This window comes from Phaseolus vulgaris, chromosome 11, assembly GCF_051622355.1.
Source record: "Phaseolus vulgaris cultivar YP4 chromosome 11, ASM5162235v1, whole genome shotgun sequence".
NCBI lineage: Eukaryota > Viridiplantae > Streptophyta > Magnoliopsida > Fabales > Fabaceae > Phaseolus > Phaseolus vulgaris.
This window is the reverse complement of record NC_143508.1, coordinates 5,910,052-5,929,196: the sequence shown is the minus strand read 5'-3', so window position 1 is coordinate 5,929,196 and position 19,145 is coordinate 5,910,052. Positions and strand designations below refer to the sequence as shown.

The following is a 19,145-nucleotide window of genomic DNA, read 5'->3' as shown; positions in this document are numbered from 1 at the left end:
TTTCATGAACTAAAGTTCGCTTGTATACGACTTAATTATATTTTGAAAAGTTAATATTCTAACTTTTACAAATTAACTCATTTATAAGCGAGTTTTAACTTTAGAGAATTATTTATTTATTTTGAAATGGAGTACCACAAGTAAAAAGTGGGTAGAAAATGAGTTTGTATTTTACTATTAATATAACAGAAAAATTGATAAATGGGGAGAAATATATGAGTTTGATGATGTTTCACTCTAAAGGAGATAATGAACTCACAGTAAATATAAGAACACAAAATATACTCATATACATTTCATCAGTTTTTTTTTTACTTTTTATTATTAATAATTATGTGTTAATATTTACAAAAATAAAATGAAATGTGTCGTAAAACTAAATTGAAAATTCTTATAATTTAAATTTTTATTATTATATAGGGAATTCTAAAATATTTAGAAGCTAGGACATCCCAATTGTTATATTTACGGATGAAAATGCGAGACGGACCATGTGGACTGGTTCTTAGTCCGCTACCAAAAAATGCAGAACAAACTTACTAATCTATTCTGTTGACTCGTTTATGTCCGTCCCGTATAATTCACAATCTGCACGGGCCAACAATAGGGTGGGACAAATTGCCCCTTAACCTGCATAAATAAAAAAAATAATTATTTTATTGTGTTTGTAAAAAAAAAAAATACTCCATTCATTTATTATTGTAGTGCGACATTTTTTAATTTTTAAAAAAATAAATAAATTTAATGTACTAAAAAAAATGTTACCAGTAATAAAAAATAAATAAAAAATTTAATCATTTAAATGAGTTAATTTTTTTTACCAGTAATAAAAAATAAATAAATAAGAATTATTTTAATGAAATTTTTGTACAAAATCTTACCGAAACAAATAGTCTAAATAATTATTAAATACTTAATTTTAAAATTTATAAATACAAATCATTTTAAAAAATATTATATAAAAATTAATGACTATGCTTATTATGGAAATTATTATTATTATTAATCTAAAAATAGTATCTCATAAAAGACTGTGTTTGTTATCTTTCAAGATGATATGATCGTGATTCCAATTCGTAATCAATTAATTTTTTTTAATAAGATTTGGATGAGATTTTGTAGTATGATAATTTATTAATATTTTTTGTAATTGCTTATTCACAAATCTCTGTATAAAAAAATATTCTTATATAAATATTCACGAATAGGTTTAATTTGATTTTTATTAAATTTTTCAATAAAAAATCGAATTAATCATTTCATGAAGTTAATTTTTTTTATTAAAAAATAAATAAAAAAATAAGAATCAGATAATCTAACTCATGTAATAAAAAAAATAATTAGTTTGAATAATTATTAAATACTGTAATTCAAAATTTATAAATACAAAATCATTTAAAAAATATTATATGAAAATTAATGGCTATGTTTATTATGTAAATTATTATTATTAATCTAAAAAAAATATCTCATAATAGACTTTATGCTGTTTGTTATCTTTCAAAACTAACGATCATGATTCGAATAGAGTCGCACCAACCTAAATAAATAAGTACATTCAAATCAGGAGATTCAAACACCAAACAGAAAATGAAAAAACTTTGATAAGATATTCTTTTGATTTGCATCTAACTTTAATTATTTTTAATCAAACCTTTTAACAACCCTCATACTTAATTTATATTTTTTATCTTAATTGAATTAATTGAAATATGAGTAAAATTTTAATTTTCAGTAGTACGAATAAGTTTTTTTTATAATTAATGAAACTTTAATTAAAAAAAAATAAAAATTTCTTATGCAGGCTGACCTGCGATTTAGCTCTTATACGGTGCGTGTCAATGAAATGAGTATGCACTCCTTGCACGGGACGGACCAACCCGATATGCATTTTACGGGTCAAATGTGGGGCAAGCTTATGCGGAATGGGCCTGCTCGCGCCTGCTTGCATTGTCACCCATAACATTGATAAATTGATTAAACAATATTTTTTTTTTCCTTTTCCGATTTGAGTATTTCTTCTTCTTCAAGTTGTTTCGTTTCTTCCATTGACATTTTTGTGATGGGAAAGTGAGATGTTGATCACGTTAAAGTTAAGATTGACTTGATGGTATATACAAAAGTATAATGGTTTTACCAAAAAATATAGTTGCTTGAAATGAGGTGAAAAAAGTGATTGAGAATGAAAGTTATTTTATTTGATATGTGAGATTTAGTGTAAAATCGTCTGTACATTAGTATTAAATTAAAAAATAATTTTATTTTTTAAGTAATTCATATGAAATAATAAAATATTATATTATAATAATAAAATAAAATATATTAAATAAAAGTAAAATTGAAAAAAATTTATATAAAAAAAATATTATAATAAAAAATCCCTTTATATATCCTTTATAAGTAAAGATTTCGTACTCATGTATCATATATGCATAAATCTTTAATTCTAGAACATAACCTACAAATACTGATTCCCAGTTCCTAATCTAAATTACGAATACTGATTCATAAATAATCAACAATTTAAGATATAGATTTTGGAATTATTCTGAGATATGGTAAAGAGTAAAAAATATTCACTTAATAATCTAATAAATTATTATTTTAATTATATTTGTTTTATTTTTTAATTTAAAATATTATTATATCCATTATTATTCATGATCCATAAAGAAAAACTGCAAGACCCAATCAGAGGCAGTGGCTCTGAATACCCCGGGATCAACAACCTTTATCTCCTCTCTCTTTCTCTCTCACTCGACTAAACCCTAAGCTTCTCTCATTCTCACGGGATCTGTTCCAAAACCTAAACCTGGCTCTATAAACATGTCTGCAGCCCTGGATTTGACTCTCGATGACATAATCAAGAACAACAAGAAATCTGGATCCGGAAACTTCCGTGGTCAGAACCGATCATCCGGATCCGGACCCGGACCTTCACGCCGCTTCCCCAGCCGTGTTGCCAACCGCGCCGCTCCTTATGCCGCCGCCAACGTATGTACCTCTTACTTTCTCTATCTTTTGTTTTTAATTTCGATTTCATGGTTCAAACCCTAATTATACGTTGGATTTAATTGATCGTTGGTTTTAGGCCGACGCGACTTGGAAGCACAATTTATACGCAGATCAGTACGTGGCTGCGGCGGGGTACTCTGCTCGAGGTGGTTTTGCGTCTTCTATTGAAACTGGGACCAAACTTTTCATTTCTAACTTGGATTATGGTGTTTCCAATGACGATATTAAGGTAAAAATTTCGTTCCTCTGGCAGTTTGTTAGAAATCCTTGGTCTCTATTGTTCGTAGTGTTTGCATAGTTTAGACGACTCCTTTTTTTTTTACGGATTAAGAAAGTAGGGATGGACCGGGTGGTGGATGTAAACTATGAAGTGTATGTTTGCGCAAGTAGCTTTGTTATTAGGACTCTAGCTGTATGTAAAAAAGTCAGAAGTACCTACTCTTTTTTGCTTCCTATTTCTTTTGCTCTCTTGGGTTTTCATACCGTAGCTACTCATTTTGGAATTTATTTTGATAATTGTGTTTTTGTGATGTGTTTGACTAAAAGGATAAATTAACTGCTTAGCACTGTTCAACTTATTTTAGAAAAATAGTCACTTAATTTTGCCAATTTCCCTAGAGAGGCTTTGGTTCTAGTTTTTCCTAAATCATTTTTTTCTAATCAGTGTCTTTTCAGGCTCTTTTTTCGGGGACAACTTGTAAATTTTTACGTCTGTTAGTTGATTAACTTGTAAACTTAAAGCACCTCTTGGTGCATTAAGAATTCCTATATAATTAAAGTAAAACATGACATTAGCACCTTATCAGTAACAATAAAAAAATTTGAAAACCAAGACATTTAACTTGATAAGTGATAATTAAATACCAAGGATTGAAATAGAATGTTTAATAACTAGTTGTCACTCTCCGGGAGTATCTAGGAAATTAAACTTATTAATAGTTTATTTACAATGAAAATGTTATCCTGGAGCAATTAATTTATATGGAACAGGAAAAGCAGTGCAAAAAATAAAATATTTTACATTTTTCAGATTCTATTGTTAATGACGTTCTTTAAAATAAACCAATGTTTAAGACAACTTTTCGCCTTGGAATACCTTAAAAAGCAGACACCAAATTCTTCCTTTTTATTTCCTTCAAAACCACTTGAACAATTAAAAACCCTTAATGCCCAAGAGCACTTTTTGGCCTTTACAACCTTATAGGCATGAAACCTTACCTTTATTAAGGAGTCAATTAAATTGCAGTATAGAATAGAGAAAAGGGATTTTAATTGAACTATGGCTTTGAAGGGGCAAAAAGGAAAGAAGAGAGAGATAGAGTTACAGACTATCATTATTGATTTAAATTTAAGTTCGCCTGATATTGTCCCCAACATTGCATAGGCGCCTGTAGTCAGGACTATAAGGAGTGTTTGGAAGAGTTTTGCTGGAACTTTCTGGTGGCGTATATGTAATAAGTTAATAACTACTAGGTCTAAAAGTTAATTCCATTTCATTCTATTTCACTCCTTGGTAGTTAATTATCACTTATCAAGTTAAATGTCTTGGTTTTCAATTTTTTTATTGTTTTACTTTAAGGTGCTAATTACATGTTTTACTTTAATTATATAGGAATTCTTAATGCACCAAGAGGTGCTTATACGTTCTAGCACCTAGTCTAAGTGTAATGGATTTTGGAGAAAAAGGGAAGGAAGGACTAAATATATATATTTTTTCTTCTTCTTTGACATTTCTTTGAAATAATAGATTAATATAATTTTAATGTCTTAATCTTTTATTTAGTGTTGTTATAAACCTTACACAACTCATAAAAGTAATAAACTTTCTTACCCCTCCTTGCAATACCCCTACTCTTTGAAACAGCCCTTGGTATGATCTGCCTATATACTGCCCAGAAACCTAAATATGCCTAGCTGACTGCTTTATCATGAAAAAAATGCAAATATTTAATTGCAATCTTATATTCTTACAAACAAAGATGTTTGCACTTTTACTGTTTTACAGTCAAAGATTGAAATTCAATTTTGTACTCTCCAGGAATTGTTTTCTGAAGTTGGTGACATGAAACGGCACGGGGTTCATTACGACAGGAGTGGAAGATCGAAGGTATCTTATTCTGTTGGCATAATGTGGTCCTTCTCATCAATTTGTTCTGTATTGCAGTAGTTTAGAAAAACTTTTTTTCATAGGGTACAGCAGAAGTAGTATTTTCACGACGAGCTGATGCTGTAGCTGCTGTGAAGAGATACAACAATGTTCAATTAGATGGCAAACCAATGAAGATAGAGATTGCGGGAGCAAACATTTCTACCCCTGGTGTTCCTGCTGCAAAGAGAGCTATTGGAAATTTGAATGGTGTTCCTCGAAGGTATACTCTTTCTTATGATTTTGTTCCTTAATAATCTGTTATTTGATTTCATTTTTGGAGTTGTGAACCTTTTTGTATCCTCTGTTTTTTGATTTGGCATTTTTTTCTAAATTTTACTGGGTTTCAATGTGTATATATCAAGGATTTCAAATTTATTTCATTTTAACTCCCTAGAAAACTGATTTATGTTTTCTGATGTTTCCAATTAGTTTATGTTAAGAGGTTGTCTTTTTTTTATTGTTAAGATGATCATATGTGCTATTGAACTGACTCAGTGGACAAGGAAGAAATGGGGCATTAAGAAAGCCAGGAGGAAGGGGGCAAGGCATGCAAAGGGATCGAGGTCAAGGAAGAGGTCACGGTGGAGGAAGACGTGACGATAAATTATCTGCAGATGATCTGGATGCTGATCTGGAGAAGTATCACGCCGAGGCAATGCAATTGAACTGAAGGAATTGCCATGTTTTAATTTTCTATGGTTATTAGGGGCTTGTTGATGGAACACTATTTATTTTGCTATGCCCTAATTATTAGGGGAAAGGGAATGGACTTCTTTAGTTAAAACTTTTAGACTTGATCCGTTGAGTTTGGGCTTCTGTTGCCTATTATTCCTTTTCCTTGGGTATGAAATATGGATCACGAAACAGGAGTCAGCATCCCCTCTCCTTGGCATTAATTTATTTTAACTAGTGTATTATGGAAAGTGGGAACCATGATCTCGTCTATCAATACACAGAAATATTTGGCCGCTACAAAATATGGGAGGCTGCAGATTTGACCCACAGTTGCTTTGTTGTTTTGGTTAAACCATACCAATACAGTGGAATCTTCAAATAAGGTAGATTCCTTGCCTTTTCTTACCCTCTCTCCCTAGGAAAGAGTCATGTGATCTCTATTGTTATATAACCTTGCCCTTTGCTATATTTGTTTAGTGTAGCCGTTGAGGTTTGTCATCTTTATATGTTCTACTTATTATAGTTGAGAACATCTTTTCTGACTGTCTGGTAAATTTGGCTTGATTATATAGTGAGATGGAATCCCATTTGACTTCATCGGCTGGTTGCACTTGGCGGTACAAGTCTACAGATGAAGATAGCACTCCATGCTAGGATTTGCTGTAGGAGTTGGTAATCTCATCTCTTGTCTGTTGTAAAATTTACATCGGCTGTGACCGTTCTTTACCAGTACTGAATCTGCGAGAAATGTCAGTGCTGGTTACAATGACGTGCTCGGCCATTTTCCTGGTAGTTAGAAATTCTTTTTAACATGATAGGCATTGGTATCCGTGGGAAAGGGTGGTGTTAATTCATTTAACATAGTGTGACGATTATCCACTAATACGTTTAAGAACAGTTTTTCATTGGGAGACCAGCTTGTGCGCTGCTTTAACGTTGTTTTTTATGGTTGACCTGTAACTGGCGAATGAATTAATCTCTATTTTGGTGTCTTTGCAGTGCTTTTATACTTTTGGAAACAACGTTGTGTATGCAAGTAAATGAACAAATTCTGCGCTCTAGATCAGTCATAATACTTTATAATATTAATGTCATTGTATGGAAAACGTGCCGGTTTTATTTAGTTAAAATTGTTCGTCCTTTTTCAAAAATTCGTGCTTCAATCTACTTTAATTAAGGATGATTTTCGGGTTAATAATACACTAAAATTGATAAATTTTCAGTCTCACTTAATAATTTTACTAATTTTGATATATTTTTGCTGTTCGCTCCATAGAGGAGAATAAATGATTGCAGTCTTTTTCTCCTTCAACTTAACGCTATATAACTAAAAATTCTTAACTTGGACAATAACAAAATATACAAAACATTAGCAAGTTTGATTGCACACAACTTCACTAATGACGAAAGAAGGAAGAAAAGTCAAAGGAGCTACGCAAACGATGGCTTGACAATCTGTACAGACAGGAATTTATTGCGATTTTGGCTTGGCAATCCTATCCCACATTGAAAATATAAACCCGAGCAAGGAGTAGAAAATGGTCTTAACACAAGAAATGACGAAATTCCAACAGGAAGAGGGCCAATACCAAGGATAAAGCAGCCTGAAGAACAAACTAATAAGATGCCGCGGATAACGTCCCACCTGTATGTAACACGGTAATTTGCCATGTTTAGGAACTCAGTTAAATAACCAAAGAGGAAAAAAATTTAATAAAAGAACTGTATTATTAATGTATTGGCAGCTTAAACAATTTTGAACCACTTATTAATCATATTATGTACCTGTTCAACAAGACTTATAAACTTATAATCAAAAGTCAAATCCTTTAGTTAACTAGAGTATCTTTCTTTTGGCTACCGTGAACTCGTTCCGACAACTAAAATTAATAATCCGCATGCATTATTTAGGGGAAATAAAGAACGAAACCCTTGCAATGGTTCAAGTACGAGTACTAACCGGAAAAAGTAAGTCTAATGATTCCCAAGCTGCATGACGAACGGCTCTCGTGGGATACATTGGACCACCAGGAGAAGTAAAGCTATACAAACAAGTTTTTAATCTTGTACTAGTAGTCATTCTCAATTCCATACCTGTGTCATTAGCATAAAAAAAACGGCATAGCTAAATCAGGACGATATACTAATGGTCCCTGTCCAAATATTGCATCTGTATAGTTGATATAGTACCCTGAAGGACCCTAATTTCTGAAAAGTAATGAAGCAGCACTGGTTCCACCTTTAGCTTTTGAAGCTGATAAGTGACGAGAAAAATAATCAAACCAACATTAAGGGTAACATCTTCATCTCTTCATGTGAAATAGAGGATAAGGCTCTTAATCATGAAATGGTAAATTGTAATTCAAACGTACCTGATCAGTGAGTTCAGTAACAAATATATCTGCTGGACCACCAATTAGGAAAGCAGTGGGGAAAGCAGGACATTGTTTCAAGAAGCTATCTATTTTGTCAGCTGCAAAAAAAAATAAAAATTGTATTTTAACAGGCTAGTACATAGTCAATCATAGCCAGTAATCCACTGCCCCAAACGTATGTTTACCTTTATTGTAAAATAGAATGAACCTTGAGAGCAAGAGATACACATCACGCTGAGCCTGATAATATGGTGAAAAATACAGAATTTTCAAAATGTCAATTGCTAGAAACATTAATTTAGTAATTCAAGGTTCCAACAAACAAAACTATAACTTATGGGGTTAATCTGACCTGGAAAGGAATTTTATTCAATCGAGTGTGGTTTAATGCAACATCTTGCAGAAGGTACTGAACTTGAGGGAAACACAAGGAATATGCAAAAGAATTGGGAAAAGGAACAAAACATTAGTCAGATGATCCATATCAGTGAAAACAAACATTAGATTGGACTCTTACACAGAATAAAGACTGGAAACGCCTTGTATTTGTTTGAATGTCAATCCTGCACATGGTTTTGAAAAATATTATTGCAGTATGATCCCAGATTAAATTTGAGCATGGCATGCCGATGGACACAATCTTAATAATTAATAATATTTTATACTACTTTCTGTTTTTTATGGAGGGGATATGCTTGAATGGATTGCTATGGAAATGGCATGGAAACATCAGGTGAAAAAAAAAAAATTTAAATGAAAAAATCATGAAGAGGACTCAGAAATATTCTTCTTCCCAATTAGAGGGGGAACAGAACATGAAAGTTAGTTCATATATTTTGCCCAGGAATAGTAATGAGAGTCAATACAATTGTAACTACTACAAACAACCAGTCAATCCAAATCCAAGCTTGGTTTTGGCAAAAACCAATTAAGTAAAGTTTTCTTTTATAACAGCCTATATTCATACCAGAAAACATTTGTGGCACCTTGAACCAGAGCAGATGAATACCGGAGGAGCACTTCTGGATTATCAAGATGAAATTCAAATAACTGCAAAAAGTTACGAAGTTAAATATGTTTGTACAAAGATCGAAATAATATAATATGATAAATTAGTTTGTGAATAACTGTAATTTTATCCTTCATAATTATTAAATAATTAACAAATTATATTTATATTCTACACAGACACACACAAATAAAGCCACATAATTTCACTTGTATTGGATAAATAATTAAATATTTATGCTACATATTGTATTGCATTCTAAAAGATTAAATCTAAGACCTGCTGCAGAATCCATTAAGGTTTGACAAACAGATTTTATCAAATAGCTCACTGTACAAAAGAAATGTGAGTCTGACATCAGGGAAAGTATTAGTTTTAGAAATCAGGGACATGTATTAAGTAAACAAGAAGAAATCATAGTACATTAATGAAAAATGGGATATACACCAAATGTTTATATATTCCTTTGACCAACTGAAAACAGAAATAGCAGTCACTCTGAACAGTTGCACAGAAAATGAGCACGCTTCAGAATCTCACATACATAAATTATAAATGTTCAAATTTGTCAGAAAGGCACCTGATAGAACTGGTTGGTAGTATCAATGAAATACAGAACAATAGCATGGACTAATAAGAGTTTTCAACTATATACAAGAAGGTCCTATATTTGATCACGAAATAAAAAAGAATAATTTTCATTTTAGAGATTACAAAAGAGAGGCTTATATGATTTCGAACAGGAAAATACAAGTTCAAAATATGACTAACCATGGAATATAGAATCTTTTTTCTTATTAAAAAGTGGTCCGACATTTTTGCCTTGCAAACAATGAATTATGAATGCTAACTAAATTGCCTAAAGTATGGACTCCCAAGAACAGATACTATTTTTTTCCTGTTAATGACCGTTCAGCTTAGACAATTATTTCGCACAAGTCTCAAGCAGCTGCTGATTTCTATTTTTAAGATATTTAAACATCATTGCCAGCTCAAATATCTATTATTATCATTAATGTTTACCATTCAGATTTTTCTCAAATCTTTACAGTGGTAAAGTTCTCAATTCCAATTCCAAACCTTTTTCAACATCCAAGTAGCTTTTTGCTATTGTTCTAGGTTATTGTTATTATTATTATTATGGTATATGATTGTTCAATAAATGAACATATAATTTATTTAATTTGACTTTTATATGTTATGTTATTCTATGACTTTTTGAATTTTTAAACATTTTCCTTTAGCATAAAACTGTTATCATGATCGAATTTCAGCAAAATGGTCTTGACTAGTCAACGAGAATGCAACTATTAGGAATTATATGAAAAACAACAAAGAAAGAACAAAATAATAGAGTGAGCAAGTGAGAACTAGAGTAATAGAATCCAGACTGGGAAAACTACTTGAGTAAGGAAGTAACTCGTTCATTTCTTTATTTTAATGTGAATACTGTAACTTAAAACCAGTGATGAGAGATCATACAACACATGTAGGAAAAAGCGTCATCAAGAACGAAATAAGACAAATGCAGACACAAACTTACATACCCATTTGTGAAACAGGAGGGCAAAGATATGTGAAGCAAACGATTGGCTCCAAAGTTGAACAATTAAGTCAAGGATAGGTTTTCCGCTCTCAGACACACTCACAAAATAATCAGCAAGCACATCGTAGAAGCATAAAGGACCATCATTAATATCCTCTGCGGGAGAAATGTCATCTTCTTCCTTGTTGAGAATTACATCTGTTAATTTGAAAATTGGAAAACATGCACTCTGTAACTCTTGTTTGACAAATAAAAGATCACATACATCCCCCCCCCCTTCTAAGAAGGAAAAAGAAGAAGTTCCCAACACATTATCTGAACTCAAATATCCGCATTGTAGTTGTGAATTCCATTCTCACGAGTTCCAAGAATTCCCAATCACAGGTGATCAAGCATAAATTGCAACCAAAGAGCACCATAAAATAACAGAATACCTAATTATGTTAACAGAATCCTACTTTCCTAGCCACATATACGCTAGCTAACCTTCAACGAAAATCAACAGATTAAAATAACGCATTGTTATAATACCTTTGGCTCGGTCATCGACTTCTAAAGCTATGTCCGCAAACAGCTCCTGCAACAAATTGCGCCTCTGCGACGAATTAGCCAACGCCTGCACCACATTCATCATCACACACACAAAGCTAATATTAAATTACTCGTTCGTTCCACTTCGCTACAGTAAAAGGAGGGAGAAACTATAATAAAACGAACCTTCTGAAGCTTCTTGTGGATCGCCTGAGAGAGCGCTTCGAGGTAGGCGGAGGTTCGGGGCGTTGAATGAGGTTCGGACATTTCCGATCGGAATCCGAATCAGGATCGGAGGCAGCGACCAAAACCCTAGCGCCCTAATCCCGATCCAGACGCGGCTTCGCCATTTCTCTAGATTGTTCGAAACGGAAGAGAAATGAAAAAAGAAATTAAATTAAGATTTAAATCTAGCGGAGAGAGAGATTGGTTTGGGAGAGTTATTTATCCCAAGAAACGAACGCAACCGCTTGGCTTAGCTCTCTTTGTTGGTTGTTTTGGAAACGAAGAGCGTAGAAAGTAACGTGCAAAAGAAGGTGAATGAAGGAATGGGAAACGAAGGTTGAAAAGAGAAACGACATGATTGAAGCGTGGCCGTTAGATGGAGTAACACGAAGGCACAAGTGAAAGGGTTTTTTTTTTTGTTTTTTTATTATTATTATAAATGAATTGATGCGGTGGCATGGCGCGGTGTTTTGGATAACGAAAGAATCTGAGGCTGAGGTGGCGTGGAATGGAGATTAGTATATCATATTCTGTTTTTCGATGTTAATTTTTTACTCAAATGGATGTGTCTTTTATTGTATTGTCAACTCAACGGTGACATGGTGAATGGGACGACTCGAAAACAACACTTTCTTTCCTTAATTTAATTGTTGGATTGAAATAGGTCACGATTCAATTGGTCTGAAGAGTGAGAATGTAAAAAAATATTAATAGTTAATTTGAAGTTAATTAAAATTCACTAAATACGAAAATTCATTTTTTATAAATTTACTAATTTCTCATTTTTTTAAATTTTTTACTAATTTATATTTTAATTCATAAATAAAATAAAAAATTTAAATAAAAAGAGATAGTCAATTAAAAATATAAGGTATAAAAAATTAAGATAAAAGAAATATGATTTTATTTGTTGATGAACTTTTTTCTAACAAGTTAAAAAATAGAGACAGTTCCACTTTAAAATATGCTTAGGTTGAAGTGGTATTTAATTCTCATTCCTTGAAGATTTCAAGGTTAGCTTTGTTGATGAAATAGATGTGATTGAAATGTGAGATCCAATTAAATGAGTTATTTTCTGTATGAATTAGTTATTAATAAAATTGGTAAGTATTTTAGAGTAATCAGGGTGACAAAAAAAATTATTTTTTATGAAATTAATTAAAACAATAAAAAAGTTTTACACCATATTCTAATAATATAGAGAGAATTAATAAAACTACCATCCAATGCCAATACTAAGCTAATTATTTTTGCAAATAAGAAAACATTTGTAACAAGGATTTTTACTTTTAAATTCTGAATGAGTGTCGGCATTCATTACGAGGTTATGCACTTTCAAATTCTTGATTCATGTTGTTATTCATTGATGAAATTTCAAATTAGAAATTAAAATATCGTAACTTATTCATGAAATAATATTCTTAGTATTTATCTTTTTTTTAATGTAAGGAACTGGTTGGAAATTAGTGAAAAAGGAAAATAAATACATGAAATGTATAGTCATGCTATATTGAAATTTTGTTTTAACAAACTAAAGGTTTTTCCCCCTATGTTAGGCTGTATTTCAGGCGTGTTTATATACTAACTAAACACTAATAACCTAACTTTCTCTTTTCATTTGTGGTCCATTAAATGCAGGTCAAACTTTCAATAATCACCGAACCCAGATAAAATGTTCAATAGCAATACCAAAGTAAGCTTTGACCAAAAAAAGCATGAATATTAAATGACACCAAAAGTCAGAATTAGGATTTACTGACATATAAAAACTAAGTTTCTTTGTAGTCAATCACAACTTTATTACTAGGATTTTTTAACAGGTGCAATTTTACACGACAATTGACAAAATAGTATAATTAAAAAAAAATCTAAAAAATATTAAATTATGATAAGGTAATACGATTTTAGTTAAAATATAATAAGAGAACACCTTAACATCACTTCAATTCTTGACACAACTTCTTCCAAATAGGACTAACCCATTTCATTAATCTTTTAATATTTTATCATAATTAATCTATGAAATTATACCTATTTGATAAAAAATCCTTATTAGTACACACAAAAAGAAATAAAAAGTAATGCTTGTGCAAGAAAGAGTACTTAAATATCATATCACGAATACATCTAACAAGAGAACTACAAAGAGAGGGATTTTTTTTTCAATAGAAATTTTATCTCAGTAATATAATTCTACCGGCAAAATTTGCAGAGACTATAGCTGCAGTGTTTTCTGTCAAATAAAACCAAGAGTAGGGTCTTTGACACTTGTCATAATTATGAAAGGAAAATTGTGAAATCTTAGTAATCCATCCCACTTATTATCTACCCATTCTGACTTTTATTTAAAAGGAGCAAAAATATGTTAATTGTTTTTGACAACTCCAAGCCTCAAACGGAAATCCTCTTCCATAAGAGGAAGACCATCTTGCAGCTTAAACTTTGGTTCCCAGTTAAGTAACTCCTTTGCTTTTGTTATGTCTGGTTTTCTCTGTCGGGGATCATCAGGAGTGTTGTCCACTATCTTTATCTCCACATCTGGATTAACTAGCTGCATATCAATCACAAAAGCATAAATTAAAAACTATTTTACGATAATTCCGTTAGTGTAGATGGCATGCACTAATCTTGTATTGTGAAAACATGCAGCCTTCCCCTTAAAACAGTTCCCTCCCGTGGTTACCAAGTTTTGAATCACATTAACACTCATAAAACGTAAGTATGAACGAAACTTGAGAAGTGAACGCTAATAAGCTTTGAACTAACCTCCTTCACTTTCTCAGCAAGTTCAAGCACTGTAAATTCACCTGAAAAGGCAGAGAGAGTTAGGCAAATAAATAAGGGAAAATAAATTAAAGATGTTTTGCAATATAAATGTAACCTGGATTTCCAAGGTTGATTGGCCCGGTGTCGGATCCTTCCATGAGACGGATAAGGCCATCGACCTATCACAATAAAACGTAATTAGCTTATTAAATACTAATAGCAACTCAATGCAAGAGATATGTGCATACGTTATGGGATATATACCAGATCAGAGACATAGCAGAAACTGCGAGTTTGTGTTCCTGGAGACTGGACCGTCAAGGGTTCACCACTAAAACACACCAAAGATATTGAGATAAGCATCAAATTAGAAATGGGAAGACGGAAAAAGAAGACACGGTTAGTCTACAAAATCAAGGTATTAAAATAATGAAATCAATAATTGATGCTAGTGAAGTGACTGCACCCCCCCCGGTTGCTCGCATCACACATTCTATTAAAGACCTCAACGCGGGCCATGATTAACAGATCAAACAACCCATGTAGAAATAATACTGCAGCATATAAACCACAAACAATAAAAGAAGTCTTAATTACCGAAGTGCTTGAGCAATGAAGTTGCTGACAACACGCCCATCGTCAATATTCATGCGCGGCCCATACGTGTTAAAGATTCTTGCAACACGTATTTCTATGTTGAAAGAATACAAAAAGTCGGTTAAATTACAAAGAAAAACTTTGTACCAACTATACCTTACAAAGAAGAATAGGCAATTATGAAGGAAAGAAGACCATAAATTACCTAAGCCATGCTGCCTATGATAGTCAAACATCAAGGTCTCAGCCACACGTTTTCCTTCATCATAGCAACTACGAACTCCTGTAGACATATTAGGAATTTAGGATGATGTTTTTGTTAGTCAAATCAGTTTATTATTTTGTGACAAGAGCTCTACCATCGAGCTTTCAAAAATTGTTGTTTTCCAGGGGCGGTGTAAGCATATCGATTCCATTTCTCAAGTAACCTCAGCAATGATGGAAAGGTGAAGCTGGTACATTGTGGTTCATTTAATGAAGTGGAAGACATAATGACTTAACCACTCAAGCTATTCATGAAATTGAGCAAGATACTGGGAGCTTGCAAGGTTCCTAACTTCAACCATAATCAAGTTTAGGGAAGGATATGTTAGGATAAGGTTTCTTAGTAAACTCAGTTTATTATTTATTACTAATAAAGTCCTGAATAATTGGACTTATTTGTAGGTTGGATCCATTCTACTTAGTTTTCCACATTGTAAGGGTTGTTGAACGTGAATGCTGAATTTTCTCCAGTTCGTTGTAAAAGGCTTTTATTAGTCCCAATGTTACTAAATAAGTCATATATTTTTTTTCAATTCTGTGTGCATTAGCTTAGTATCTAACAATGAGAATCCAGTGCTTAGATCACATTTACCAAAATATTGTATTAAAAGAATTTCATCGACTCAAAAGGATCAACTTTGCATCAAATAGTTAATGATTATGTGGAAAAGCAACGGTCCACACACACTTAAAAATTTCAATGCTTTTAGCTTCTTAAGTCCATGACTAATTATTGTTTGTCATGAAAAATAAATTCAAGCCATAAGCCACTACTAAATAAGAGATTAGGTTTCCATGGTTTATACAGTGTAGATATCTTCCACAATCACTAGCAGAAATACAATCTCACTTAAGAAGCAAAAAGATAGAGATGGAGACAGAGATAAAAGCATGTACCAATAGGATTCACGTTTCCCCAATAGCTTTCTTTTTGGGGATGCTCAAGAGGATCCCCATATACCTCCGATGTTGATGTAAGTAGAATCCTGACAATGAAATAAGTAGTAAGACTTCACCAAAACAACAAATTAAATAAAATTAAAAAGGTGATAGAAGTTGAAATTATTGAATTCCAAAGAAATTTGCCAACCTTGCTCCAACTCGCTTGGCAAGCCCAAGCATGTTCAGTGTGCCAATCACATTTGTCTTTATTGTCTGCAAAAATTATTATCTCCTGACATTAGATAATTTCTCAAGGATCAGCAGAAAAACAGAACTTTCAGGAAATGAATAATAATAGATAAATGGCTGTAGAATAAATATACTGTAGATTGCAGAAAGCAACATAATGGGCCAATGACTATGAAACGAAAGTTAAAAGCAAAACCATCAGCAGTTGCGAAAAATATGTTAGCATGCTAACCAAAAGATAATGAAATGCAGAAAAAATAATAATCAAAACTATACCTTCACAGGATTATATTTGTAGAATATAGGAGATGCAGGGCATGCAAGATGGTAGATCTGATCAACTTCAATCACCAAAGGTTCAGTGATATCTACACAGGAATCATAACGATAATGTGCATCAGCATTATTGATTTTCAGACAGATTTTAAGACATTCTAAACATAATATACAAAGTAAACTAAAGTATCACTGATAATGTTGCTCAAGAATAGCATACAGCAAGGAAACTGAGCAACACTGAAGTTGACTAATGAAAGAGCTGAAATCTAAAACATAACTACTGAAATTTGTTGTGTAACAACAGTAGAGCTTTTCTTGATAGAATGATCATCTGAAGCCTTCTAACTTTTAATATAAATCACTTCCCATCCTTCAATCTATCACAAACACAACAATTTAATGTATAAGATAGTTAAATAGTGAACAAAAGCAGATTATACCATGACGGATCAGCTCAAATCTGGGATGGCCCATCCATTTTTTTAGATTATCCTTTGATCCAGTGAAGTAGTTATCGACAACAATGACCTGATTAGAAGTTATGTCAACAAAATATAATAGTTGAAGGAAAAAAAGCTGTTAAAAATCAGAATAAACCAATTATCTAACCTCATTTTTTTCACATTCCATCAATCTATCAACTAGGTGAGAACCAATGAATCCAGCTCCTCCGGTGATCAAGATTCTCATGTTAGACTATTGTCAAGAATGAAAGAAATGTTAGTGAAATCCTTCTTTATAATCACACGACAAATTTCAATCAACAGTTGTAAGATGCATGCCTGCTGGCATACACACATACTTCTGAACCAAAGGTATACGAGATAATAGATAAATGAAAAAAACAACAACTCAGTTTCATGGATTAGTATATCCTCCTCAGAATAACTGAGTTGTAGCCATTTTGCAGGGTAAGCTCCTATGCTTCGATTTTCTAAAGGTTCAGTGACTGCATTCTATGAAAACAGCAGACCGTACTGCTTTGAAGTGCCAAAAAAACAAACTTAAATTAATAAAGTTCATCCATTATATTTGTTTTGAAAAAAATATACCATTGAATATGAAAAATAAATCTACCGAGCTAATTAACAACAAATCTTAATTGTACGATCAAGTAACAATAACAATAAGAACAACTGGCAAGAAAATCGTAAAATAGAAAAAACAACGGTGCACCTGATAGAATTTGGAGAAACGCAAGGGAGATGGCAGGGGAGGCTGCTTCGGTGACATAGAGGAATCTCCATGAGAAGAATTCGCTGCCATTGCAAAAACCTTTGAAGTTCAACTCCTGCACCAATTTCAAAGAGGTTAACCGTTTTCCTCTCAGCACGGATCGAATAATTGTAGCGAGTTATCAAAATATTCGTGCCATCAAATAAAATAACCTATTGGGGAAAGAGAACAGGCAATGAACCTGATCGCTTGCTTCATAGAAAAACCAAACAACCTAACCCAATCCAAAACCCTACCCACTCTTCTGATCCAAACACACGGTGATCATGAACGAGACTATATATAGATCCAAATACGGGAGATTCTTGCACCAAATGCAAAACTAAGCAAAACGAAAACATTTACAAATTCAATTCGATAAATAAAAGGAGGAAACCTCAAAACTGAGGGAATGTTGAAGGACGTAAAATGATAGGTCCAAGGCAACGAAAGGAGTGAGGGAAATAAAAATCACATGCAAAGAAAATTACCTAATACCTGATCGGAATTGAAGGTTAAGCAAATGGAAGAGAGTGAAGAATTTGAGTAAGCAAGGGGAAGGAAATTGGAAATTGGAAATTGTGTGAATGCAATTTGTTAAATAAAATTGTGATTGTGATGTGAATCACAGACTTAGAGTGAGGCACGCATGAAAGAGCTTGGGGTTCTTGAGCTTGTTTGAGAGACTGAGCGAATATTGCTGGGTGCCACGTCTCTTCAGGAGAGTTGCATGGGCTCACGTGGATCGGGACAAGACAAAAGCACCAGATTTGTTTGTTTGTGGCTGGGTTTAGATTAAAATAATTACAAACTAACTGATTCTATCCATAAATATTTTCTTCAGTTGAAACACATTGGGATCTCAATTACTTTAATTTAATCTTTTAAATTATTTGTTTTTTCTTATCCCTTTTATTATAGTTTTAAGGAAACAAGTTTACACACACAACACACGTATATCATCCATATTATTTTAAATTTTTTTATGTTAGCATCATTATTATTTAAGATATCAATTAGGATCACGCTCACGTATTCACATAACAAAATATTATTAAAAAATAAAATACAAAAATACGTAATAATGGAAAAACAATAAATTAATAATTTTGTCTATATTTTATTTTATATTTAATATATTAACTTGTGCATAATTGAATTGATTTTGACCATTTTTACTATTTGAGTTTGGTCCTTAATTTAATTATATTGGAATTAACATATATTTTAATATTATTTAGGTTATAACTTGATATCTACACTTCGTTTTAATGTGATTTTTTCTTCCAAGAAAGTTAACAAAGAGTCTACAATCACATAATGAAATCAACCACTAAATATTAAAGAATTACTACATTTTTTAAAATT

The 19,145-nt window shown here is 32.2% G+C and overlaps 3 protein-coding genes across 6 annotated transcripts; 1 reads left to right on the top strand and 2 right to left on the bottom strand.

Annotated features, from left to right (window-relative positions):
• Positions 1-2,660: 2,660 nt before the first annotated feature.
• Positions 2,661-6,831, top strand: LOC137806001 (THO complex subunit 4B). Its single transcript, XM_068605912.2, has 6 exons — positions 2,661-2,994; positions 3,092-3,244; positions 5,054-5,122; positions 5,206-5,384; positions 5,660-6,222; positions 6,412-6,831. Exons 1-5 carry the CDS (start codon positions 2,827-2,829, stop codon positions 5,832-5,834), a joined length of 744 nt encoding a protein of 247 aa, XP_068462013.2. The 5' UTR covers positions 2,661-2,826; the 3' UTR covers positions 5,835-6,222; positions 6,412-6,831.
• A 211-nt stretch (positions 6,832-7,042) lies between these two features.
• LOC137805897 (K-stimulated pyrophosphate-energized sodium pump protein) lies at positions 7,043-11,896 on the bottom strand. Of its 2 annotated transcripts, XM_068605810.2 has the most exons (11): positions 11,487-11,896; positions 11,301-11,385; positions 10,771-10,967; positions 9,182-9,264; positions 8,732-8,777; positions 8,567-8,623; positions 8,400-8,454; positions 8,212-8,312; positions 8,030-8,093; positions 7,800-7,933; positions 7,043-7,484 (listed from the first exon to the last, which is right to left on the bottom strand). In XM_068605810.2, the coding sequence occupies exons 1-11, from the start codon at positions 11,565-11,567 to the stop codon at positions 7,311-7,313; spliced, it is 1,077 nt and encodes a 358-aa protein (XP_068461911.2). In that variant the 5' UTR covers positions 11,568-11,896; the 3' UTR covers positions 7,043-7,310. The 2 variants fall into 2 exon arrangements, 1 of the variants encoding a protein (XP_068461911.2); XR_016517149.1 differs by lacking the exon at positions 8,030-8,093.
• A 1,716-nt stretch (positions 11,897-13,612) lies between these two features.
• On the bottom strand, positions 13,613-18,581 carry LOC137821756 (UDP-glucuronic acid decarboxylase 5). Of its 3 annotated transcripts, none has more exons than XM_068626540.2 (13): positions 18,269-18,581; positions 17,739-17,853; positions 17,172-17,258; positions 17,003-17,090; positions 16,560-16,651; positions 16,243-16,307; positions 16,050-16,138; positions 15,094-15,171; positions 14,889-14,982; positions 14,556-14,622; positions 14,407-14,470; positions 14,292-14,332; positions 13,613-14,076 (listed from the first exon to the last, which is right to left on the bottom strand). In XM_068626540.2, the coding sequence occupies exons 2-13, from the start codon at positions 17,826-17,828 to the stop codon at positions 13,891-13,893; spliced, it is 1,041 nt and encodes a 346-aa protein (XP_068482641.2). In that variant the 5' UTR covers positions 17,829-17,853; positions 18,269-18,581; the 3' UTR covers positions 13,613-13,890. The 3 variants fall into 3 exon arrangements, with proteins under 3 accessions (XP_068482641.2, XP_068482718.2, XP_090153090.1); XM_068626617.2 differs by having other exon boundaries at positions 18,276-18,465; XM_090296964.1 differs by lacking the exon at positions 18,269-18,581 and adding an exon at positions 17,980-18,082.
• Between the last annotated feature and the right edge of the window lie 564 nt (positions 18,582-19,145).